Genomic DNA, 27,728 nt, shown 5'->3' with positions numbered 1-27,728 from the left:
TCTCTGATGAAAATTCTGTGCATTTTCTAAATAACAAAGCATTAGTTTCTTTCATTCGTAATTAAAATCTCAACTAGTTAAATACACAAATTTGAAAGAATATTCTTGCAGGTTGCCATAGAGTATATGTTTGTTTTTTTTTTTTAATTTTAGAGTAACAGTGAAAATATAGTTTGACCAATAATAAACTGCAGGTCTGTCTTGATTACCTGAAATTCTCAGATTCATTTATTTTTTTTTCTATATTCCAGTTTCAGATATAGTTCAAGAACAAAGTGTTTCACTGTAGAAATGTGCTAAAATTTAGGACGGTGTTATTTCTTCAGCTACAAGTGTGACTTCTTTCCAACCAATATGTTCTAAATTTTGGGAAGGAAATTGACAGAACTTTCATAAAACCAAAGGCTGGCAGAAACAAAGTAAATAATGATGAAACTGAGCAATAAATCATCCAGAAGGAGTGTCCCCTGCCAAAAAGAACGTGGCATTTCACCCTCTGAGAAACAAATGGACACTGTCCCACAGAAGGACCGGAGCTCACACGTCAGTCTCACTCACTTCTTTATCCTCTCGCCAAAGGAAGCCACTTCTTCTAGGATGTTTTGAACACTGATACATACCTCCTGGATGGCATAGATTTTATTTATAAACCCCTTCTTTTCACTGTCCTAAAATAAATAAGAGAGAGAGAGAGAGAGATGGTATAAAGTTAATATTTAATTCTTTTAATTCTCTTAAACTTTTCAAGCTAAAGAAACTTTGTATGAGTGTGTGTGCAGGGGCAGGGAGTACTTGGAGCCCATGAAAATATCAGCATATAAATGGAGGAGGAACGTCACCCAGCATCATGAACATGTGCTACTATAAAGATATCTGCAAAGCAGGGGACTTGGATTCTGTTGCTTTTGCCCAAAGAAGCAGAAACATTTCATCCAAAAGGAGAAGCACACAGGGGTGAAAGGTCTGGTCTCACAATAACCAAAAATAGAATTTGTACTGACCCTGTGCCTACCAAGACTCACTACTTAGCAGACCCAGTTTTGGCCTTTCGCCCCCATCCAGAGATCTAAGGTTGATTACGGTCCAATTTCAACAGCACGAATACTAGATGCAAATGAGAAGACTTGTGAGCAATGAAAACTGCATAAACAATGACAAGGTCAACTGAAATTCATCAAGTGGACCCTTCCTAGGTGGTACCTTCGCTAGATGAGCTACAGAGTAAGCCTGCCCACTCCCCTGGGAATAACAGTCACATATTTCATACTGCAGCATATGCTAACTTAAGATTTTAATTAAACATTTTCCCCCTTTATGTACTTAGTTCTTAATTTAAAATTTGCTGGATTTAAGCAAAGCTGGTGGTGCTCCAGAGAATGGGTAGGTGAGGATGGAGCATAAATCACCCAGAAAGGGGTGTGAACCTGGAGAAAAGGTGCACAGTTGTCATCTTAGACCCAAAGGAAGAAAAAGTGGTGGCCTTTCATGATTGAAAATTCTGCTTAGTAGCCTGGCATCACAAGCATTTGCCCAGGCTGTGTGGTGGAGACCATCCAACCCTGATTCCATGACTCCATTCCTCCATGCCAGCTTGAATATCTATGGAAATGTAGATCCAATTTCATTACTTTAACTTCTTCTGAACACTTGCACACCGTGCCAGAACACTTGAGACCTCATGTGGCAGTCAGTGCTTGCTGAAAGCAGCCAGGAAGTTAGAATAATAATGTCGTCATGTTGCATATTTACATACTGACTTTCATTTCAGAAGAGTCTGAAGCACTTTGCACTGTGAACACTTGGCTGGGGCTGGCATCCTGCCACCTTAGAAAACGAGGGTAAGTGAATGACAGGTATGTGTGCAGCCTCCAAGGACAACAGGAAACAGTGGGACTGAGGATACGGAGGCCAGTTTTATAATGTGATCTTTAGCTACTAGTCATTTAGAGACTTCATTTTAAATTTAATTCCCACGGAGATACTATCTACATTATTCATCTTGCTTATGTCAAAATGGACTGTCAGACAATGAGGTAGATGAGATACATAAGATTCAAGTATAGGGAACAATTAATCTCAGGATTTCCCACTATCTTCAAAAGTTGTCCTTTCCTTGTTACAGACATGGGTTCATCAAAATTCGTGTACTGTCTTCCTCCTCAGTAATAACGCACACACACTCATTTCATTTATGCAACTGTACACTTCAGAATAAAGTGGATAACCAGGGGCTTCTTCTAGTTCATAACCAAACTTGGTCTGACCTAATAATCTCGGCCTTCAGTGTTTTCTCATAGGCACTGGCTACATTCATGTCTATGAAGTAAAGTGACCTTGTAAATATTTTTCTACATGCAACATAAATCAAGCTGGAGTTGAAGCATGTTGGTTACACAATGACAGTTCATTGAACATGTCTTACCAGTTGAAAATTGTGATTTGAGAAATAACTCTTTCTCACTCACAGTAAAAATAATTAAGCACAACCTTAACAAGAAATGTATACACACAATATAAGGAAATGAAAGATTTGAATAATCTTGAATAATGAATGTTGAATGTTTTTGTTTTTTAAGTTGAAGCAATAGTTTTTAATCAAGCAAATTCTAATGTGTTTTAGAATGGAGTGAGGTGGGGCGAATTAAAAAAGTTTTTTTTAAAAAAAAATTGGAAGGATAAATGAATAACTATGATCAAGAAATTTTTGCACATATTTAATAACACATAAAAGATGAACATTGAAAGAAAAATTGATGTATAAGATGCCAACATCATGCCTCTTTGGTGTTGCAGTGGGTTAAGTCTCCTCACTATGAAGCTAACAGCAGCTACGAAGGCCTGAGTTCAATCCTGGCTGGGGAGCTGACCCACATGGCACAGTAGACCTTTCCTGTGTCACCTGCTGTTCTTCTCAGCAGTATATTTCAGTTAATCCACCTGTTCTACTCCCCACTCTGTCTCTGTCTCTGGTGAATTCTCTCAAGCCTGCCCCTAGACCTCTGGCCTACCTCCCAGCTCTTATATACGTAAATAAATAAAATTAAAATCTTTACATAAAAAAGCCAGCATCATATAAAGAAGAAAGCATTATTGTTGAGCGGTTGAGTTTAAATATCTGGGAAAATTATATTAATTTCTTAACATAGTAATTACTTAAACTGATTTGAGATGACCCAAATCTACCTCCAATATATTGCCTTGAGTATATTCTAAATTAATTAAAAAGCAAAAAGCTAGAAGTGAATTGTAAAAACAGAAGGAAATATACGTAACAAATCACAAAGGAAAATGCTAGCAAAAGTCACATAAAATTAAACTTTATGTTAAAAGTCATCATAAATTTAAAAAACTTACATAGGAAAAAATTGTTATAAAATGTGATAGATTGTGGATGGGAGTTCCAATAAATTCAGTAAGTAACTGAAAAATTTTTTCATTGATTTTTTATTTATAATAAAATAAAAACAACTAACATGATGGGTAGAATTAATAATGCTACATACAAGACTTATAAAGTATTATTTTAAGAGAAAAATCTAATAATGAAAATATTTATGATCAAATAAGATTGTTAAAAAAGGAAATAAATGGCTTTAGCTTTAAAAATTGGGTAGGTTTGAAAAAAAGTTGGAGGCAGTATAACAGATCGTTAATTGTAATGGAAGTTTATCTTCTTCATACCTTCCTATAATTCTCAAATTTTCTGTAACTAATATGTTTCACTTTCATAATCAGAATGTTTCCCTGATTTTCTCTAACATCATTATTGAAGGAAGACTAGCAGAGAAATAAAGGAATTGCTATTCATTATGATGTTATATGGGTTATTTCTTTATTTGTATTGAGGTAACATTGATTTATAACACCTTATGTGATTTGGAGGGGTAAGATCACACCCTTCAGCTGTACATTAACACACCACATCCACCACCAGGACTCCCATGGGTCTTTACCATAATCCATTGTATCTTTTTTTTTTTTGTCTTTTTATATGCTATCTTAAATTATTTTCAAAAAGAAGCAGGCATTTATTAAACTCTGTAATGGGATTTTCCCACAGCTTATTTCACTTCATACAACATACTACACTATAGACATCTCTCTCCACTCTACAAAAGAATTGGAGACTTGGAGAAAAGTGAATTGGGCCTTTGCTAGACAATTCCAAAGTTTTGCAGGCCATATTCTACCATATGACTTCACCATTTTAACCAGGATGCTTTCTCTCCGTATTCAGAATCTCTACAAAATAAGCAAGAAAAAAGATTTCAAAACATTTAGAAATATAGACACCAGATCTAGCCTCAAGCTCAGCATGCAGGTAAAACCTTCAAGAAAAAAAAAAATGAAACACATGGTGGAGGATTATGTATGCTTTCCTAGTCGCTCACTCCTGGCCACCAAAAAACAAAGTAAAATAGTCTGTAATGTTGGCAAAGTTTTGAAAAGCAAATACATTGGGATAAAATTTTTATTTTAAAATCTCTTTCATCAGATTCTATATTCCCCCACTGTGGTCTCCAACCAATGAAGTAATTACTCTTTATATACAGTATGTGACCCAAAACTGCAATAGGTAATGGAATTGCTCTGTGTTGCATTCCAATATTTCATACCTTTTTCACTAATGTTCAATACTTTATTAGTAGAGAATAAATTGGTACATTTCTTTTATTGTCGTTTTTGCTTTCCTTTATAAAACAACATGGATGAAAGAAATATCTTAAGGTAGTTAATCATCCAAAGGCTTGAAAGTGACACTTTTTTTTTTACCCCTTTTTTGGGTTTTTTTTTAAGGTTTTAAAAAAAAAATTACCCATAAAAACAGCTATAACTATAAATCTGAGAACATGTGAGATTTATACTGCACAACTGTTTCTAATGATTCGCTGTAATTTTTTAAAAAAATCTCATTTAAGTAGTCTACAAAACATCGATAATTGCAAAATTTGAAAGAGTCTTTCTCATTCACCATTTTTATTGTCACATACCACAAAGAGTTAACTAGAATCTTCCAAAGAAGTATGTACTTCCCAACTAGAAGGTATTTCAGAAAGCCTAGAGATCTAGTGAATCAATAGGACTATCTGAAATATTTGGAGAATTCTGTTTGATATCAAAATGGCAAGTACCCCATCTACTGATTCTGTTCTGAAGGGTAATGGAGCCAAATTGGCAGAAGGTATTTCAGAAAGTCTAAAGATCTAGTGAAGCAACAGGACTATCTGAAATATCTGGAGAATTCTACTTGAAATCAAAATGGCAAGTACCCCCATCTATTGATTCTGTTCTGAAGGGTACACGGAGCCAAAGCGGCAGACATGAGGAACTTGTGATGAGACGCTGGGTGAGTCATGTCCCCAGCTGTTTCCTGCTGTGGTCAATCAACCTACTGAGTGGTCATTGGCATTTCTGTGACTCAGAGAAAATGAATCCATTCAACATCTTTGCTGTCCTGATCAGAGCAGGTATGTAGAATCTGTTTGTTCCAAATAATAATGTTATGAAATGAATGTCATTTCACTTACTAGGGCGAGACAGTATCTTCAGAGTGCGAAGAAAGGAGGTAGTTAATACACTAGGACAAGTATAAAATGGAACCATCCCAACAACTAGGCCATATGGCCAGCGTACTTAGTATTTTTGGGAGAAAGCTTTCAGATTTGCAGTCCAGAAATACACTTCTTAAATCTTCCTGTGTGACCTCTGGCAGAGTTGATCAATAGGATTAACATTTTCCATGAGACATAATTATGATTCAATTTACTAATGATTATAGCTCTTCCACGAGTAAATATATTCTCACATAGCATAAAATGTACAATTGCATTTGCAATATGTTTGTTTCATGTGATTTATTTTCATACTAAAAATGAATTTGGTATACAACTTTCTAATTTATTTAGAAAATGACTTGCTAAACAGACTTCCTCTCAGATTATATTTCTAACCTATGAAAAATATATGTAGGGATTGAACTATAGAACACAAAGAAGATGAGATATTTCTCTGTGCCAATATTCCTTGTTTTTCAGATCAAGAAAGTTACATTTCAGCCTGAAATCTAGAATATTGAAATTCGCACAGAGAGCAGCTTGGCAACTCACAAAGACCGTTGGCTACTGAATCTTATTTTAGTGTCTTACTCAGTTCTTTTTATATCAAATCCTATACAGGTTACCTTGTACCTTGGCTCTTTTCCTGATAGTAACCCTAGAAATAGGAATCCTCCTCTGAGACACTGAAGGATTCTGTGGTAGATATAAGACTAAGAGGTCAAATGGACAGCATTTAAGACAGAATATATTTCTTTAAAAAATAAAACAGCTCATGTAAACACCTACATTCCACAGTGACAAAAACAACTTAATTAATGAGGAGAAGAGCACAAGGGACTGTGGTGATGATGGTTGTAGAACCTTGGGACTACACCTGAAGGGAGAAATGAGAGGGGAAAATTATATACTGCCCAAAATTACTGATGCAAGAAAAGAAATTTTTTTTTAAAGAATAAATAATATAGCTAGAGTTTGTAGTACAAATCCTGGTATAAATAATCTATAGTTAGTAGCAGTAGTAGTAATAAAATTATATACATACATTTCCTTACTAAAAGATTCAAATTAGTTTTATTTTTGTTTACATAAAATAGTTTTAAAAGTTTGAATTGTTAAATGTAGCAAATATGTACTTTTTTATGTATGCTTTCTTTTGCTCCATATGACATAATGTTAACTTGTCAGATTCCATTGCAGAAAATGATGGTAGAGTCTTTGTTACATTGAGATTTTTTTCTTTTTGCTGACTCTGCACAGGTTTTTTTTTTTTTTTAATCCCTCCAGACTGAGCATTTACCTGGGCTTAACTTTTTGCTTCCCCTGCTGCAAGGGAACTCCATGCTTTCAATACTCATTTTCTACACTACAGTTTGTAATGGCATTTCATTGTGCTTTGCACTATTAGGTTAGTGTTATACATCGTGATTATAAAATAACTAAAATTGACCAGAAAATAAAATAACTAAAATGTCCCCTGTGTTAGACAATGTAAACAACAGTCATTTTAAAATGGCAGTTGGCACTCTTGAGGGTTATAATAAAAGCGAGGAAGGAAAGAATAGAAGGAAAAGAGAGGGAAGAGAGAAGATAGGAGGGAGTAAAAGAATGAGGAGGCTGACGAAATCAGAGAGATGGGGAGGGGAAGGAGGGAAAACTTGGAGGTGAAACACTTCAAGGGACTGAAGAAAGATGAGGAGGAAACAGAGCTTGGAGAAAGACAAAAATGGTAAGGAAAACATCTTGAATCCGAAACAATATGAAAAGTCAAGGCCAAATCAAAAGTTACCAGCCATGTTAATCTCTAATTAGGAAAAAAAAAAAGTAAAAGTCTTTACATGGTGATTATTTTCCATTAAATATAAGTGTAAACATTGCAAAAGACACCCAGTGCGTTTTGACCTTTTGTCTGGTGGGAGAACATCATGGGGCCACATTCCCTGCGATTGAGACCCCTCTTGAAGCAGGCCCAACAGGGCTCGCAAATCTCCTAGTCCTAATGATTTAAGAAAACTTCTATCTGTTCCTGCTAGTACTTGAAAGCTCTTAAAAGATTAGGACTATATATCAACATCAGAACCTTTGACTTAATCTCCTTGCCAGCAGGCAGGAAGTGCACTTTCTAGAGAGTGGCTCTAAAGATTAACGCAGGCTTTGGTCCCCAAGAAGTTCTGTTTCCAAGCAAAAGAGCCAAAGGGCCTGGCTCCTGGCTCAAGGCGAGAGAAACCACAGCAGAGGCCAAAGGCTGCTGTTCCCGAGCAACTAGAGAGGAAAACCAGCGATAAAGGATACTCTCACTCTGGACCTTATGGTATAATATGGGAAAAGAAATTGTGTGCCTCAGGGATTTTCAGTAAAGTCAAAATGAACAGATTGTGGCAAGACTTTGAAAATGGGAAAGCATACTCTGTAATGCAGTGGTTTAAACAAACATATAAGTGCCTTTCTTTAACCCCCATTTGAGTGGGGAGAAAAGGTTACATCAGGTGTGTCCTAAGATCTCTTCTGGTTCCAATTAACCACTTTGCAGAGAAGATAACAAGGCTGTGAAATAGCTTCTGCACCTCAGAGCCATTTAAAAGCTTACTTGAGGACATTGCTGGTGGGCAGAATTTCTCTTACCCTTTCTACAGGTTCAGTAATTGAAACTTTACAGAGAGAAGGTAATAGAAGGATTGAGCTTGTTTCTGAATCCAAATAGCAAATGCTAAGGTAGTTTTTCCGTTTCCCAACTTAGAATAAACAAGCTGTGTTTCTTAAAAAAAAAAACCTCTTTTGAGGGCCTCCCTGGTGGCCTAGGGGTTAAGTCTCAGTGCTATGGCTTGAGTTTGATCCCTGGCCAGGGAGCTAACCCATATGGCACAGCAAACCTCTCCCATCTCGCCTGCTGCTCCCCTCAGTGGAGTATTTCAGTCAGTCCACGTGTTCCGCTCCCTACTCTATCTCTGGTGAATCCTGTCACCCCCTTGCACCTCTGGTCTATATCCAGTTCTTCTATGCAAAACAAACAACTTAAAAAAAAAAATCTTTGAACTCATTTATTTTATTTTCAATGTATGTTTAATAGTGTTGGAGTTCAAATGCACAGCTGAACGGGCAACTAAGTATAGAGATTATCCTATTATGCCAGATGACCGCTGTCTTATTTAGATGATAACTAGATGTCCCACTGTCTTTATTGCTAAGAGTGGTTCCATGATTTCCTCTTGAACATTGGACTTAGCTTCACCTGCAAAATGGGGGCAACAACAGAACCTGCCTTTGTAATGGTTATAAGGTATGTAGTTTCATCCATTTGAAACATTTGCCATAAATGCCTGGATCTAGAAAATACTCAACTATATTAGTCATTTATAATAACACAATGAAGATAATGAAGCTACTACTTTTACGTGTTAAATCTTCTTAAAACTTAGTAAAAAGGACAGATTGTTCTTTCCACCTACTTATGATATACATCACCTCACAAGTATCTTATATAATAATTTTGTGTAATTTCTTTGTTCTCTAATTCAATCATGGCTCAAGGTGTCAGGGGGATAGGATGTCCTGATACAGGTTTTGTGAACTCTGCCCCCACCCCAGACACCAGAACTACAAATCCCAGCAACACCAAAGAGAGGATTGCTGGGACTTGAAGGTGGAGCTAAACAGCCAGGTTTGATATAAAACCAAACATGTGGGTCTTTGGAGGGCTCTTGGCCTCTTGGCTCATGGCTGGTCTCTTGGCTTTTCACTGGCTGTTAGTGTGCTATTAAGGTTTGAGGTCAACAGAACTGGTAGGACGCATTGACCAATTTATCTCTCTCTCTCTATTTTTCCATGAGTTATTAATTTCCCTATCTCTTATAAATAAGTGCATTATTAACCTTTTTGTCTGTGCCTGCAGTTGAAACTTATTACTAAGTCCCTTTAAGTCACGAGTGATAGTCAGGCAACCCAATTCACACTGGGACTGTCCTGTAACAAAGGATGGCATTAAATCTTAAACCATACTTATACAAGCCACACAAGAGTGGTTGGTGGGTGGCCTGAAATCTCACTCAAACTTCTATGTCAATTGATGCCTACTCTCTTTAGGACTGCCTCACTTGTTCATATCCATGATACGTGATTTGAAATATGGTAATCTGAGCAGAGCTGATCTATGTGTAGCATTCATTCATCACTGAAAGTTGTACGTTCTCTGAAAGCCAGGGCTAGTCATACACATGTAAAGACACACATCTTGCTCAAGTAAGACAAGCATGCAACATGTGATTTTATCTGTCCAAGCTTATGTAGGTAGAATTTCCTATTAGAATTGATTTATTCTTCAACAAGCCTTGTGGCTAAATCTAGGCCAGAATTTGCTGCTTAATATTATGCTTAAAAGCATAAGCTTTGTTGCTGATCTACTTACTAGTATTTGATCAAGGAAATATTATTATTTTACATATATATGTACACACACATATATATGAGACATATGTGAGAAGATGTGGAACCTTGGATAGATTTCTTTTCCTTGAATAGATTTGTTATAAAAATAATTGTGTGGAACTTTATGGTTTATAAAGCATTTTGAATTTAGCTTCCTACTTGGAAACAGGGCAGGTGGTTTCCCTAATTTACAGAGAAGAAAACTGAGACATGGAGTTCAGATTTTATTTCGAGTCAGAAAGGCTTCCTGGGACTTTAATCCATGTCCTATAACTGAAATTGGGCTCCTTTCAGATCACTGTCAAGAAACCATCAAGTTACATATGGTATTTTTTCACTCCATTGTTTTAGATATTTAAACTTGGCTCTTTCCTAAAGCTAACCGTAAGTTATAATCAAATTGTGTGAGAAAAAAATCATATTAGTATTATGAAAACAATGCTCTTTGTGACATCTCCAAAACCAAGTAAGGATTACTTTGTGAAATCTGGAGGCTATTTTTCTTTACAAATATTTTACAAGACAAACTTGTACCTTTTTAAAAAGGTCCATCTGTTGCAAATTATCCCTCACAGAAAGAGAAAGAATCACCATCCTTTCTTCCTATCTGAGCTTAAAAGAGATTTGTTGACATATTCTAAGGCCGGCATAGACAAAACAGCACAGGAAAGAGGAGGCGGTCAGCAGGGCCAGGGCTCAGCTTTGCTTAAACTAATCCCACATGCCCCATGAACCATTAGCTGTTTTTTATTTCCTGCTCTAAAGATCTGTAGTGAAAATAATCTGGGGTTGGGGAAAGCTGCACTTATTATTTTTTCCCCCAACAAGATGCTGTGTTAGCAAATAGAACATACGAGCCACCTTCAGCAAACCAAGGTCTTTAATAAACCATTTTTCAAACACTACTGGTATTTCCTTTCCAAACAAAGATGGACTGTGACTGGAATCAATTTCATCATTTGTATGGTTACAATTGCCAACTTTCTGGAAATAATCGCCATTTAAATACTGGATAATATTTTTTTATATGAAGCCAGCAACAGTTTTATTGCTATTTAATTTTCATGATTTGTTTGCTTGCTTGTTTTCAGTGCTCAAAGAGCATGATGTTTGGGGATAGAATAAGTCTTAAGAAAAATGTCAACGTGGTGTTAATGGTCTGACTTGAATCTACCAAAAAAGGGAAATGAAATTAACCTAAGGAAAAAAAAAACAATTTGCTCCACCATTTTGGGCCTTTCTTCCTCAGTTTCCTTATAAATTATACAACATGATGACATCATCTGCTATTTTCAGACCTTGGTATCATGTAGGAAATCAAGGTCAGTATTGAGGACTCAATCGTGTCTGTAAGAAGATAATAGGGCTCTTCAGTGAAATACAACAAAACAGAGGTGATGTGAGTACATATAAGGGGCCTGGTGGATCCGAGGGAACTGAGCCCTTTTTCTATATTGCTGCCATATGTAGCACATACCTGAATAACAACTTCATGCTCTATGGGATGTTGTTGACATATGGGATGGCCCTATCCTCTAAACCTCTTCCTCATTGCAAACTAAATCACTAAAACAGGCTCACTCTGAGGTCAAACTATGAAAAATGCCAAAGGTCCACTTTATAGAGCTGATGGCCAAATTGTGACTTACTTAGTTCTAGGCATCATGGTCTTTTAGTTTATTTGGAGAATAGGCTAGGAAAGGATAAGACAAACTTACGACTCAATTTGAAAAGTATATCAAATTCTTACATTGGGGATGGCCATTAATAGGATAAAATAAAACCTTAAGAAATGGTAGTCTATGTATCCGCATTTAAAATTTCTTCACTTAAAACTGAAGTAAAATGAACATGGATCTAGGCTATGATGTACTTTCCTAGGCTTGTCCTAATCAGGGAGAGGGGTGTAGGCTTGAATGCCAAATGCTGGATTTTACAGCTGAGGGACTGTGGATAAGTTAACCCCTCAGATTCTCAGTTTCCTCATTAATAAAAGGAAAATGTCTGCATGACAGTGTTGATGTGGGAACAGAATATATCCATGTATATAAAGTAATAGACACATTCATAGATGTTAAAATTTCTTTCCCTCTAGTTGTTTTTTTTTTTTTTTTTTTTTTTTTTTTTGCCAAATCTCACTCTTATATTCTATTTTTCTTTTGTATTTTGAGGCCTGATGATCATGCACAATACTTAAGCTGTATTCTGTTTGGCAAAATGTCAGTCCATTCCTTGCATTCATTTTACTCACTATTTATTAATTGGATGCCAGCTACATATTAGACATGTTCCCAGACTCTGAAGATAGAGAAATAAACAATACAGTACCAAAAAATATATAAATAAAGAAGGAAAAATGGCTGAAAGTGAAAAGAACAATGAAAAGATTTGAAATATGTGCTTGTGCTGGGGTAATCAGGTGTCTGAGAGTCAGGTGTCTGAGAGGGCTGCTCTAAGGATGTACTTCAGAGTTGAGGACTATTTTGGTCAGGATACTAGACACTACTCAGGAATTTTAAACAAATAAAATTTAGTACAGAGAAGTAGCTACATTGGTGATGGAAGGACTGAGAATCAAATAGAGTGAAATACACTCAAATTTCAGGAAGCCACGACCAGATGGAAGTGACGTCACTGGAACCCAGATGCCAGCCCTGAATGAGGCTGGTTGGCAGTACTTGGGATTATGGTGTCTCTGGTGGGAAAATGAACTATTATGGAGATCAGCAGTAGTTATTTCTGGAAAATGTCCCTCCCAAATATGGGGGTGTAAGTGGCAAGTGGAGGGTGGTGATCAGGAAAAAAGAAAGGGAAGGAGAATCAGATAGAAATTGTCCATTTTTACTCCTTCATCCTTTTTCCATTCTCCTTACATAATCTCCCATGGGCCAAATTCCCCAAAAGCCTTTGTCAAGGGAGCTAGGAAATGTATTTTCAGAAGGATGGTGGGATCAACAGGAGGCCAACAGGAAAAGGGAATCTTAATGACCAGAAGGAGCTAGTCAAAGGAAAGAGATTAAGTGGACCCAGTATGGTAATGCAGATGTGCTAGAGTATCTTGCTGGGGGGGAGGGGGGAGGTGCAGAAAACATGGAGCCAAGTAAAGGGAGGAGTGTCATAAGCAGGGAAATAATGCCACCGAGGGCCAAGTACACCAGAATATGGAGTTGTAAGCCTTATAGGAATCCATTAGAGTGTTTCAATCAAGGAATCACGTTTAAAATCACATTTTTAAAAGATCATTAGACCTATGTATTGTAGAGCATAAACCTGAGAGCAGGTATTCACATGGGGATGGTACCATACGTGGACATTACAGAAGGTCTAGAGGTCAAATTACTACAGATTTGTCAATTGGCTCTGGGTGGTGAGAAAAACAGAAATCAAGGAAATATGTACTTTTTTTTTTTTTTTTTTTGCTTGAACAACTGGATAAATAAGGCTGGCTTTATTGAGTTGGGGAAGAATAGAAGAGCAGCAAGTTTGGGAAAAGAAATGAACTGTGTTTGTGTGATGAAAAAGTATGAGATGGCTGTTGGAGAGCCACGAGGTGACAGAAATAAGAAGGTGAATCTGTGATAGGTCAGGCTTGGAGATACAGAATTCGCATTTAGAAGGCCCTTAAAGTCACAGGAACAGGAAGAGTCACCCCAGAAAAGATTAAGGACAGAAGGGCCTCAAGACAGAGTCCCAAGGCAGAACAAATCCTAGCTACTTAGCAGATGATGAGGAACCAGCAAAGGAGACTGAAAGACTTGGGGGGGGGGGGGATATTGAAGCCAAAGAAAGGATTTCAAAAGAAAGTGTGCAAGAAGGAAGAAGAGACAATCTCTGAAACTGCTGAGAGATCAAGATGTGCTAGTGGATTTGGGAAATGCGGACTATTGACAAAAGTGAATTCAGCTGAGTGGTGGAGACGCTTTGGATAGAATGAGCAGAGAATGTAAGTGAAAAGTCAATACATTGACTGTAGATACCATGATCAGAAAGTTCTGGTAAGAGTTGCTAAAAGCTGGGAAGGTAGTGAAAAGTATAGGTGTGGGGTCAAAGAGGGTATTTCTTTTTTTAAGATGTGAAACCAGCCATACTATTCAAATTATGATCTGCATTTTAAAAAGATCCCCAGCTAATTCATATGCAGGCTAAAATTTGAACAGAGCTAGGCTAGGGCATATTTGCTTGCTCTTCGAATGATATAGAAGAGAGGAGAAAAGGGTGGTGCAGGAAAATGTCACTAATTGAAGCAGAAATGTGTTTTCAAAGGGATAAGACAGCACACAAGTGAAGGGGAGAAGCAGGGGTCCTCTTCCCTGGGGCCCAGAGGAAAGGTAAGAGAATAGAACAGGTGAAATATGTCTTGGACTGATTGTAGAAGGAAGTGAACAGGTGGAGTTCCTAGTTGTGTGTGTTTTCTCAATGACAAAGGAGGCAAAATCATTAGCTGAGAGTGAGCAGGAGCAGCAGTAGTGCAAAACTGTGGAGGAGACAGCACAGGGGCAAGACTTTTCACCAAGAGATTCACTGTCCTCAAGTTTGTTCACTGGCCCTTTAGGTGATCAGTATAGGCGCTGCATATCTGACTTGTTACTGATTTTGCATTTCAGTCTCCTTCATTACTTTAATTAAGAATTTTATCCACCTTGCCAGTTGGTCTTTTATCTAACCTCTTTTTATAAAGCATAAAAGGATGTCACAAATCCTCCTGTTAAAAAATCTAAGGCAGGGCCCTCCCTGGTGGCACAGTGGGTTAAGGCACAGCACTAAGAAGCTAATGCCACTTCAGCATGAGTTTGAACTCTGGACCGCCCGGGACATGATCCACAAGGCGTGGCAGATCTCTCCTGACCCGCCCACTGCTCCCCTCAGCAGTGTACTTCGTCGATCTGCCTGTTCTGCTCCTTGCTCTGTCTCTGGTTAATCCTCTCACCACCCCTGCACCTCTGGCCTGTACCTACTTCTGTATGCATAAATAAATCTTAAAAAAAAAAAATCTAAGTCGGTGTTGTATTCAATTGCCAAGATTTGCTACTATAAGGAGGGAAAGGAACCTTCTTTTGAATAGAACCTTCTTTTGTGGGTCCTGGCCCAGAACAGGGAGGATCCAATCTGTACCCAAGCCAAAAAAATCTGGGAACAATAAGAAATCTTTCTTTCTTTCCATCTCATCAATTCCTGCTTTTTATTCCTGGGTTTTTTTTTTATTTCTCTCTTTATTTTTTAAGATTTGTTTATGCATACAGAACTGGGATACAGGCAAGAGAGAGGACTCACCAGAGACAGAGTGGGGAGCAGAACAGGCAGATCAGTGTACACTGCTGAGGGGAGAAGCGGCCGAGACATGTGCTGGGCCATGTGGGTCACCTCCAGGGCTGGGGATCGAAGTCACAGTGAAGTGGCTGCTGCTAGCTTGCAGTGCTGAGTCCTAACCCATTGCCCCACCAGGAAGGGCCAGCTTCAATTTAGGACTTAGCTAATTACAGGTAACTTAAGTTTATTTCAATATGCTGAATGATGACAGGAAATCAGTCTCTAAAAGTGAGAGCCCACCAGGTGTATATTACCTATCAGAGAAAATTATTTGCTATTACTAGGAAGGTTCTTTGGTGACTTCTGATTTATTTACATTCAATCATATTAAAGAGGAGAAAATTTATTATATGTTGCTCTTCTTTTGTAAAACTCGAGTATCCATGTTCTGACTCTTTAAAGAAACACCCTGTAATTTATATTCTACATGCGACTTTTCCTCATTCTTGTTTGTCCTGGAGAGTTCAACAGGCAAGTAAGAATGAGAAATTGCTTTTGAGGTAAATTGCAAAAGAGTTGGTGACAGAGAAGGCTGGCATACATGTGGTGACCTGGAAGCAAATTTGTTTTATTTTTTAACTTTGTTTGTTGAGGTAAAGTTGGTTTACAACAGTGTAGCTTTGGGGGTTATAGGTTCAAACCTCCATAAATGCATATCTTCACACCTTGCTCACCACAAAAGCCTCAACAGTCCTCCATCATGCTCTGTGTGCCTCCTCCTGCCCTGACTCACACCCTACCACCTTCCCCTTCTGGTTGGCTCAGATGTGGCGCAGGCAGATGTGAAGAATTTACTGCTTGTTGGGTTTTGGCTGACCCTTAGCTATGTTTCTCTCTATTCTACATATAAGTGACACCATCTGTACAGAAGCAAGTTTTAAAGCCAAACCTTCCTTCTATAAGGAGGAGCTCACAGGGCATCTCCCTAAAGCACCTCTGTCAGCTGTCAGTTGTTGCACTCTGCTCATCCTATGACATCCCTTCTTCCCCATCCCCACATATTTCAGTAAAAAATTAGAAATAGATAACTCATCACCATTTGGTAATGTCTATAATAACAGAATAAACACTTGCAGTTGTGGATCACAGTTAATGTTCGCATCTCCAGCCAGAGAAACACCCGCACACCACACACACACACTAACTACATGGCAGCTTGACTAACTTGACTACTTTTTAAAAAATATTTATTTATTTATGCATACAGAACTGGGGTACAGGCCAGAGTTGAAGGGTCAGTGAAAGGCTTCACCAGAAACAGAGTGGGGAGCAGAACAGGCTGACTGACAAGTACACTGCTGAGGGGAGCAGCGGGCAGGTCAGGAGAGGTCTGCCGCATCATGTGGTCACCTCCTGGGTGGGGATCGAACTCTTGTTGAAGTGGTTTAGCTTCTTAGTGCTGTGCTTTAACCCACTGCTCCACCAGGGAGTCACTCCACCAGTGACTATTTTTACGCATGTTCTTGACCATACCAAGAGAGAGTGTGAGTACCCATGTCAAATGTTAGAATCTCCAACTGAGGTTTTAGAATTTGGGAAATATTCCCCCTGCAAGAACAAGTGATCTTACTTCCAGTTCTTTTCATAGTATTCATTTCAGAAGGACAAAGAAAATATACCCAATAAAATGAAGCTGGGGGTTTATTTTCTTACAGATTTTATTAAGTCACTATATACATGGTAGAGTTCAAAATTGTTCTGAGTCTAAGCTCAATCCCAAACTTTAAAGCTTTTTGCCTATTGCCTGGTATATAGTAAGTTCTCAAAAATGTTCCCTAATATAATTCTAATGTTATCACTATGATTTTTGTTATTGTCATTAAGTGTTGGAAGACAAGTTACAATAAAACTTGATTTCTCCTACCTGATTTTGAATGTTTCTAAGATATTGGATATATACAACATTTAAACGCCTCTGTTTATGAATACACCCTGATTGAGCATAAAAGTTACAACAATCTGCTCTTCCTCAAACACACTGTGCAGAGTTGATAGAAATTATTTTTAACCTTCTGGTTTGTGTGACTTTTTGGCATCTACTAGCATTATGAATTAGATATTTTATCTGTGCCAAACTGTCGCTATGCAGAAATACAAATAGAAGTATCATTTGTCAGACAAATAGCTGAGGGAAACAGATACAACATTATAAACAGACATTTAGAAAAGAAGATTTCTGTTATTCACTTTATTAGCCCAATTGCCAAAAATTTCCTTCTCATTTTCTGCATTCTTGTTTTTTTATTTTTTTTTTGAGAGTCACTAAAATACCATTGCTTAGTAAAATGGAGTTTTATGTCTTTTAACTTGTCAAAGATAATTAGCATTATCAGTTAAAACATGAAATAAACAGTCAGATAGCAATTGTAAGGTCATTCTGTGGAAGAGCCACCTAGTGGCAAATGTCCTGTGAGTTTTATCAGTACAGGGAAGAAATCAGTCTTCAGTGACTGCACTTAAAAAGCATGGCTTTAAGAACTACTAAAAAGCAGTATGGTGATATTAAATAAAGGACTCATTGACAGGCAACTTTTTTCTAACATTGCTGATTGCTATGATTTTTTCTGCCTGTATAAAATGTTCACACATTAAAAGGTTTATATATATTTTCCTTTGCATTCTATTAACTAATTAAAAAAAATTAATCAACATTTATAGTGCTTAGTTGAATCATCCAGTTATAACTTATGAAATTGTTTTATATGTTAAAATTTGATGCTTAGATTGTTTAAAGTTGAGTATTGCATAATTATCAAGTGATTTTTATATATTACAAATATGACAAATATGATCATTCTCATCTACTTTTTATATAAGCAAGCTCATTGCATTAGGGAATGTTAAAAAAAAGAACTTGTTGGCCTTTCCTGGTGGCGCAGCGGGTTAAAGCACAGCACTGACAATCTAAAGCCGCTTCCGCATGAGTTCGATTCCCACCTGCCCCGGAGGTGACCTACATGGTGTGGCAGACCTCTGCTGACCCGCCCGCTGCTCCCCTCAGCAGTGTACTTTGTCGATCTGCCTGTTCTGCTCCCCACTTTGTCTCTGGTGAAGCCTCTCACCACCCCTGAGTCTCTGGCCTGCACCCCAGTTCTGTATGCACAAATAAATAAAATAAAATCTTTTTTTTTTTTAAAAAAAAAAGTACTTGTAAGAACAGTGGAAAATCTTTTTGTTAATTCAGTAGTAAAAAAAAATTATTAGGTAGAAGACAGAGAACAGTGAAGAACAGAGAATTTCCCATTAAAAGTCCTGCTTTATCTTATTTTCAGGAATTATGTGAGTGATGAGGAATTTCTCAGAGCTAGAAGATGGACATCAAAAGGTTTGTGGCTTTAGGCAAACATCCAAAATCCAGACTAATGTAATAAGTTCTTCAGTGTCCTCAGGCATGGCAAAAGATCGATAGAGGATTTTCATCTTCTTTTCTTGGAACAAAATTCTAGAGGTCTCAGAGAAGGTGTGTGTATATTTTGTATCAGCTCCTTATAGGAGTTAATCACTGGGGTCTTGGAATGGTCCCAACTCCCCAGACAATACTCTCTCCCCACAAGGAAAAATGGGATGAATCATACCTCAAAGGATCTTTAGTAGGGTTGGTTAAAACGTTTGATTAATAAATTCGTTCCCTTTCCATTTATAAACCAACAATAAGTTCTTCACTCACACCAGACATGGTGATGGATGTGAGAAAAAGAAAATGAGTAGGTTCATGAACATTTTCTCCCTGCCAGGAAATATACTAAACTCAACTTGCATATTTCTAACTTTACTTGCATTAGAAATGTGGCCCCACAAAGACCACATATTCTTTGATCTTTCTGAGATCCTATCAATATATCTCCATCTGTAAATGGAGATATATTGATAGGATCTCAGAAAGATCAAAGAATATATTATCTGCTGAGTGGAAATCAGACCTAGATGTGTCTGTAGTCGAACACAGGGAAAAATCAAAAATCAAGTCTAATTTACTGAAAAGATATCAGTGTATATGTAACTATTCAGTGAAATAGTCCAACCCTCATTCTGTGATCACTCCTAAGTGCTGAGTGATATTGTAATTAGCATTCAAATTATCCCCTCATGTACCTCCAATACTCACTAAATGTACCAGCTGCCACTTACATACCACCACCATCCTTTCCAGAATTTCTGTAAGCAGTGCTGATCAAATGCAAACACTCACTAGTGTTCATTAAAATAGCTGTTCATTCCTCTATAGATAGCCTTGCATGAAAAAAAAATATGCCTTTTTTTTTAGGTGCAGTCTTAGAAAACTTATTGTACTTCTTTCTAATCATAAGAATAATTTGCATCTATTGTGGAAAACTTGGAAAATAAAAACAAGCATAGGAGAAAGTAAAGATCTCTAGTAAACACTGCCAGCATCACATCCTTATAGTTTATTTGCTATTAGTCATTCTGTAATTGTTAATCATCTGGTTATAATAAGTTAGGCATTATGTTAGATGCTGTTGAACAAGATAAGTTTATTCCAGAATCTGATGTTATTATATAACTGTGTTGCATTTTACAAAGGAGATGTGTAGTGTGCATATAAAAGACACATTTCTTGATTTTAATTGCTAAATGCTGAACATTTATTGAGTCCCTTCTTGATTTTATCACTGTAAGTAATGATGCTAAGAACATATTAGTACTTACGTACAAGTATACCTTTTAGAATATCCTTAGGCCAAAGTTCTAGAATTTGAAATGCAGAATAGGGAAAATTCACATTTTAAAGTCTTTTTAAAAAGAAAAAGACTTTAAAAAATAGATACTGCATGTTCAACAATGTAGAAAAGTCTCTTTTTAACTCTGGCTCCCAGCCAATTTGTTCCCCTCCTTGAAAGTAAGAATGTCACCAATTTCTTATATATTCTTTAGAGATAATTTGTGTATAGTCGAGCAAATATGTATGTAGTTATGAGTATGTTTGTATTATTTTCATTCCTTTTCTTCTTTTCTTAAGGCTTAATCAGTAGTCTATTATGAACATTGCCTTGCCCTTTAATCTTGTCTAACTGGAGACAAGGAGGAAGAGAGAGTCTACATTGAATATAAAAAAACTTTCTTACTTACTCTTGGCCCTCCCTGGTGGCGCAGGGGGTTAATGCAGCACTAACAAGCTAGAGCCACGTCAGCAAGAGTTCAATCCCTGCCCTAGGAGAAAAGACCTCTTCTGACGCACCTCCTGCTCCCTTCAGCAGTGTACTTCATCAGTTGGCCTGTTCTGCTCCCCACACTGTCTCTGGTGAAGCCTCTCACGGTCCCTTGCACCTCTGACCTGTACCCCAGTTCTGTATGTCCAAATAAATAATAAATCTTTAAAAAAAAAAAAACCCAAAATTTTCTTACTCATACAGCTCATTGTATTGAACTATTTCAATTTATTTAACCAGCTTCCTTCTAATGGATATTTATGTCCTTTCCCAATATTTTTCTGTTACAAAATTGTAGAATACCTTGTGTATATGATAATTCCACACATGTGTAAGTGTAGCTCTAAGATAAACTTTTGGAAGTGGAACTGTCTGGCCACAGTATTTGTGTTTTTGTAATTTTGACACCGACTGCCAAATCACTTTCCAAAAGAGACTGTACGGTTTCCACTCCCACCAGGAGGACATGGAGGAGCCTGATTCCTTGCCAGGCTGCATTAGAAACATGTCTCTTCTCTGCAAGACTATTTGTTTTCAAGAGTATTTCTGGTCCATGTATGGTTGCTGCAGGGGCTCAATAATGTTTGCTTTTATACTTTCAATCTACATTGATCAGCAGGATCATTGTTGCATAATATATATAATTTTAGAGATTGATTTATTTATGCATACAAGAACCGGGGTGAGAAGATTCACCAGAGACAGAGTGGGGAGCAGAACAGGCCAACTGATGAAGTACACTGCTGAGGGGAGCAGCGGGCGGGTCAGGAGAGGTCTGCCATGGCATGTGGGTCACCTCCGGGGCTGAGGATCAAACTCATGCTGAAGTGGCTTTAGCTTCTTAGTGCTGTGCTTTAACCCACTACACCAACAGGGAGGGCCCTGAATTACTTTTTCACTAGCACAAAAAGTTCATTACGTCAGCGGAGGTCTACTATCTCCTTGATGCCCTACCAGACACTGGGTTAGATTATTAAACGAAACCAATATGGCCCTGCCTTCCTGGTGCCGAGAGTCATGTAAAATACTGTGAGGGAGACAGTACACATGAGATACACCTTTACTGGGCTTCCTGGGTGTATCAGAATCACGACCAGATGAAGGTACTAGATAACACATTAGTTCACATTAGTTAGATAATGAAAACAAGCTAACCCAGGACATTTGGTTCAGGTGTTAGAGTTATTGTGGTTTCCTTATCACCAAGAACTTAAATAGGTTGATGTCATTTATTATCAAAGACACTTGTTATTATTTGACTACAAAATAAGGTAGTTTCCTGAGTAAGCATAAAGTAGGAAAAAGTAACGTATGACAGGGAGTTTTGTAAATGTTTTATTTTGATGGCTCCAATTCAGACACAGGTGCTTACATGTGTGAAATAAACCCCCCTGAGGAATTTTATAGTTTCTTCTGTAAGTAAGTAATTACAAAATCTATAAAGTTATAGTTTATGACTAGAAAAATCTGACTTGATTTGATTAGTTTAAATTCTCAAAATTAGTGAGACCCCTTTCACCAAGAGAAACAGCTAAAACCACGAATAATGCACGTTCACCACCTAGCGGCCCTTTCACAAACTGCAGGTATATTACACAATATATTCTAACTTAGATAAGGTCAGAGACTTTGAGGGTAATTCGTTTTCTGGATAATTTAATGTATTAACCTCTAAAATTTTAGTGGAATGGCTTCTCTTTTATCCCTTAATCAATCCCCACTATGCTGTTTTGACCAGATCACTCTCAACCTAGAATGGCGTAGTGGTCCTGCCTACAACCTCCTCTCAGACACTGCCACTCAGGGCATTCCTTTGCTTAAGAAATATGACACTTACTCCTTTGAAACATATCCAGCAGAAGCACCTACTGCAAAGTGAGTTATTCTGAATTTGCTCAGAAAACTGAATTCTAAAAAAGATTCAAGTGTGACTGTTCTGCAAGAGCACATCACACTTCCCAGGCTGCCCTGAGTGAAATTCCTGGCTTAAGTTCCTTCCCATTCTTCAAGACTTAGCTCAAAGCGCATGGCCTGCAGGAGGCCTGCTTGACAACTGTAGTCCATCCATCTCTCCCTGTGATGAATTCTAAGAATGATGATTCTCTCTAGCTCAGTATTTACCCTTGTTCTGCTGTTTTCTTCTTATTAGCATCTCCTATGTTTGCAGGCCAGTGGCCAGTTTTCCCACTGATGCAGGCAAACACCTTGCAGGCACCCGTTGTCTTGTTCTTGCTTGCTTTTAAGTACCCCCCTCTCCACTATGCCCAGCCTGGTAAAGATCACAAAGCTCAATAAATACTGGCGGGCAGCATGCCCCACTCCTTAACCACATTTCATTATGCTGATCTTTTAGGCTACAGATGATTCCCAGGTGTGGTTTCTGATCACCCTGTCATCTTTCCTTAGTTAAAACACATGTGATCTTTTCACCAGCCGCAGTAGCATCATGCCACTATATCTGCATATTCAATGAGGAGGGATTCTGGCTTCGTGGCTCCTAGTCATTTTGGCCAAGAAACCAACTGTTTCTTTAATTACCTGGGTATTGAAGGTGAAAGTTTGGCTTAATTTTGGCAAGGATTTGACTCATGTATTCATTTCACTTTGTATTTGTAGGTCAGTTGTAAGTGATTTATGAATCTTTCTCAAAGGTCACTATCCATCTCTAATATACATCAATCTTAAGTAGCAACCTTCCACTTTGAAGAGAGAAACTTACTGTTTCACGAACACGTTCAACAAGAATGTGGTCTGATCAACAGGGTACAGGATTAATAAAATAAACGTTTATTCATGTGACATCACCTGAGGTTGCCAGCACCCTCTGGTTCTGTTTAAAACTACTACATAAACAACTGAGGGTCCCAGGGGGTCACTTTGTTCTTAAGTGAATTTAAATATCTCCCAGAATAACAAAGGGTATTGAACTTTGCTAAGTGTGCCCCCAATAGCAGGATATTCTAATGGGAAGACATGTTGGTCTTAATAAAATGAAGTGCAACACTCAGCCCGCTGGCATCTGTGACCTGCATTTTAACCCTGTAGTTATGAGCACAGAAAAAGATTTTAATGTACTTTAATTTGGAATAAGGTTTAAGACAGTTTTAAATGCATTTTTATAAGGCTCAAATCTCTTCCTCACATGAAGTCTACAGCAATTACTTGCCAGACACAATATTTTCTTGAATCATACACATATTGAAAATATATGTATATATACATTACAAAAATAAAATTCATGTTGACTTATCATCCTTAAAATAACTTCCTCTACTCATATCCATTTATCTCTAGACAAACAGTCATTGAAAATATGATTTGCCAAGAATTTGAATTTTTCTATCTACAGACTGCATCTTCTCACAATAAAAAGTAGAAAAATCTACTTACATGCCTTCACTTATCTTTGTTGAATTTGATTTTTTAGATATAAATAACCAAACTCTCTCAATGAAAGCCTGACATTGATAATGAATATGTTTCAGATGGCAACAGGAAAACATACTACCACTGCAATTAAATGCAAATGTTTTGAGTGCATGCAGTATTAAAGTCAAGTTTGAGCCACTGAATGAGGAAATTCAGAAGTTAAGTGGCTCAAAAGGAATAATTTAAACCTGCTGAGTCAGGTTTTCCCAGTGAACAGACTGTCCCTGGGGAATAAATCCTATGTGGTAGTAGTGGGAAAATCTCTGTTGGCTTTCGTAATTTTAATATGAATGAAGACTTTATGCCTGATACTTTAGCAATTTTTATGCAAATACACATAGTTCATTCTGTGGGGAGTCCTACCTCTGTTTATCTAGTCAGTCCTTCCTTATTTCCTGAATTCCCACTGGGTGCAATTTTTCTTAAACTAAGTATTTGCAAATATATTTGAAAAGACTTTTGGGGCCTTGAGGAGTTTCATAGTCCCTACATGAAAATACCTTTCATACTTATGATCCTGAGTCCATCAAATCAGGGCAAAAATGGAACAAAGGAGTGATTATCCAGGTAGGTGGTATTAGTCCAAGAAGACTTCCTGGAGGTGAGGACGCGGGATGCAGAGACTTCAATGTGCTGAATTAAAGCTATGAATTGACACCAAAGGAGAAGGGAAGTGGAGGAAGCTGGTAGGGGAGTTGTCAGAAGACTCAAAGACCTAGGGACTTGTTCAGCCATCTCAGCACTATCTCCCCAAAAGTGCATAATGTTCACTGTTCATCTTTAGTCATAACCAAATGCGAGAGAAAGAGAACCTGACAGGTAAATTAGTGTCTTATTTACAATTCTGTTGCCAAATCTTATGATTTCACAGAAAATATCTGGCTTCTGGAGATACTCTCACACCACCCTTGTAAAGCAGTATCTTAATTTAAAAAGCCAAGAAAAAGAATAATCCCTTACAACGGAAGTAAAAAAAAAAAAGCGGGAATCCTGGATTTGCATTGCTTTTAACAGATAAAAGGACATTTCTTCTCTCCTATACTAATAATTATGGTGTTAAATTCAGGATGGCATCCAATACAAAAGTAATCCTGGGAGACTAAAGGGAAACTAGGTGAGCGCAGGGACTCAGCGCAGTTATTATGAGAAGCTCCACTATCACTACCATATGCATTATTTAAAAATGAACTGATGTTGTGTCTAGTCGATTCTCAGAGGCTTCAGTATTAATTGAATAGCAGCCCATGCCACCAAGTCAGGACCTCAGCCGGTGGGTCACTAGCACCTTTTGGATGAAGGATTGCTGCAAAGTGGCTTAAAGAGCAGAATATTGAGGTAGCAGAGAGCAAATGCATATGTGAGTTATACTGGAATGCCCTCCTGATTCACTAGCTGTGACTTCGCATGAGTTCCTTAACCCTTGTAAACCTCAGTTTCCTCAAGTGTAAGATCTGAATTAATAGTAATACCCATTTCTTAGGGTCACTGTAAGGATCGGATATAACGATCCAATTAAAATGCTTCTGTCCCAATGCTTGGCCCACAGCTATATTCCATAAACGTTAGCCTCCTTTTATTTCCAGGATGTTTAAGTGACATCACATATGCTGCAAAGTTTAAAGCGAAATGTTGAGTACCATGACACTAAAATATCAGGATGAAGCTCCCACAAAGTGGAAAGCTGTGTGAAGAAATTACTCTGACACTTCCACTACGCTCAACAGCAGAAAATAAAAGAGCGGCCACACGCAAGTCATTTTTATTAGTTCTGAATACTTCAACTGGTTTTTAATTTCTTAGACCTAGTGATACTAAGAAAATGGAATATCATGATTGTCATTTATTTTGGTCAGTGACACCAGGCTTAAGCAAAGAAGTGATGGCAACAAACACCTAAGTCCTCCGTGGGGTCCTATTTCCTGCTTCCCCAGGCAGTGGTACAGAGAAGCCAGGCCAGTGAGCCCATATGGTTTCACAAGGAGCCAGGAGGAACTTTTGAAGCCTCTTGGCTTTGCCAAAACTCAACAACAAAATATTCCTTTGGTGTTTAATAACTTATAATAGTGTGCTATATATATTTGCTGAGATGTAAATGTACTCCTGAAATTTATATAATATTGTAAATCAACTCCATCTTAAAAAAAAAATCCTTGAATAGGAAGGAAGGAACAAAAAAAATTTCATATTAAACTATTAATACTAGTGATTAACTAGCAGAACTATTGTCTATGGGAGTCCCCTTCATGTCAGACTAAAGACACTTCAATTTAGAGCATCTTTCTATTGCATGTACATTAGGCAATAATTCAGTTATTGAAAACATATGGCACACCTATTATCCAGCCAGCAGTATGCTGAGTGCAAACGATACAATGATGATTAAGACTCAGTCCCTAAGTATAGAAGAAAAGGCTGGAAAACAAATTCTAAAAGTCCTATCTGATAAATGTTAGCGGTATATTAAGACAGAGGAATAACTAACCAGTAGAAGCAGGCAAGACTTCACAGGGAAAGCAAAATGATTTTATCGTCCACATATGAGAATAATCAGGAACAAATGCCTAATGCAAATTTAATAAAAAGCATCAATGTAATCCAATGTAAAATAAAATATGGAGGTTTGTCACTCCCACTCTTTTCCTACATATGGGACTAAGAATTGACTATACTAAAAATAACCCCAAAGCTGTATTTTAACAGAGCTAAATGTTGGACTTATTAGAAAATTTACAAATTTACAAATGTGCAATCTAACTTTAAGATAATTGAGGGTGTGTGCCATGCCAAGTACTGATTCATGATAGGGAGAGAGAAACATAGCAGAGAAGACTAAAATAAAGAGAGCTTGCAACCTCAAGAAGGCAAAATGAGATAAGGGAGAATTGGAAAAATGTTTTATAATAAATGCCAATAAATCGCAATCAAGGACCCAAACTCAAATATCTGCATGAGTCAGGCTGGGTTAGAATAGAAGCCCCACAGAGAGGGGCATCCACAACCAGCATCTCTAGTTAATGGCCATTTGGGAAACCAGGCCCAACTTGGTTTCTTTCTATGTTTTGAAAGAAACTCAAAATCTAAAATTATCTATGAGATCTGTTTTTTTTTAAATTAAATGAATTTTCATACATTATTGTTCATTTTTGTATAGTATTTGATTTCTCTTCTCAGGACTAGTCCCGACAGGTCTCCCACACCATAGCATCAGCGATCCATCACCACAGTCCCTTGTGCTCTTTCTTCTGTTTTCTCTCTTCTTCCCACCTCTCACTGCTATATGCCTCCAATCTTGCAAGTTTTGTCTTTTTCCTGACCTTTTGTTTGGTTCTCTATACTCCACATAAAGTGAACTCACCCTGTAATTATCTTTTTCATTCTGACTTATTTTTCTCAGCGTGATCCTTTCCAGCTTCATCCATGCTTCCACAAATTGCATGGACTTGTCTTTTTGATTGCTGAGTAATATTCTATCTCCTTGATTGATTCATCTGTTTTGGGACATGTTGGGTTGTTTCCTGATTTCTGAAGATTGCTTTAAAATCTTGTCGATAGCTGAATCCAACCATGTGCTTTCTAGTTTGCAGCCTCTAAACTTCCAAAACCCACAAAATAGGTCATTGTTAGTTCCAAGAAGTGGAAGCAAGGGCCTAATTTAAGGCAGTGAGATGACCATGGTGGATATGAGCAAAAGAGGGGAGAAAACAAACTAAGTTGTTGAGCTGGGGTCTGAAGTCAGTTTGATGCTCTTAGCAGAAATAAGGAAGTCAAGAGGAGACGGCAGTATGTACAACAAGAACAACAAGGTGACTTGATCTGAGTAGAGTTTGGATAAATGGTATATTGTTCT

At 37.6% G+C, this 27,728-nt stretch overlaps 1 protein-coding gene across 3 annotated transcripts in view; it reads right to left on the bottom strand.

Annotated features, from left to right (window-relative positions):
* MCTP1 (multiple C2 domains, transmembrane 1) overlaps positions 1-27,728 on the bottom strand; it is a 435,421-nt gene that overhangs the window by 11,713 nt on the left and 395,980 nt on the right. For all 3 annotated transcript variants that reach the window (XM_004678130.2, XM_012721941.1, XM_012721942.1), the window contains one exon: positions 559-668. In XM_004678130.2, coding sequence (XP_004678187.1) covers positions 559-668 — 110 coding nt within the window. The remainder of the gene's footprint in view (positions 1-558; positions 669-27,728) is intronic.

The sequence above is a fragment of the Condylura cristata genome, unplaced genomic scaffold (assembly GCF_000260355.1).
Source record: "Condylura cristata isolate star-nosed mole 26May11 unplaced genomic scaffold, ConCri1.0 scaffold00007, whole genome shotgun sequence".
Taxonomy (NCBI): domain Eukaryota; kingdom Metazoa; phylum Chordata; class Mammalia; order Eulipotyphla; family Talpidae; genus Condylura; species Condylura cristata.
The sequence above is the reverse complement of the archived record's forward strand: the minus strand, read 5'-3'. Positions and strand labels throughout refer to the sequence as shown.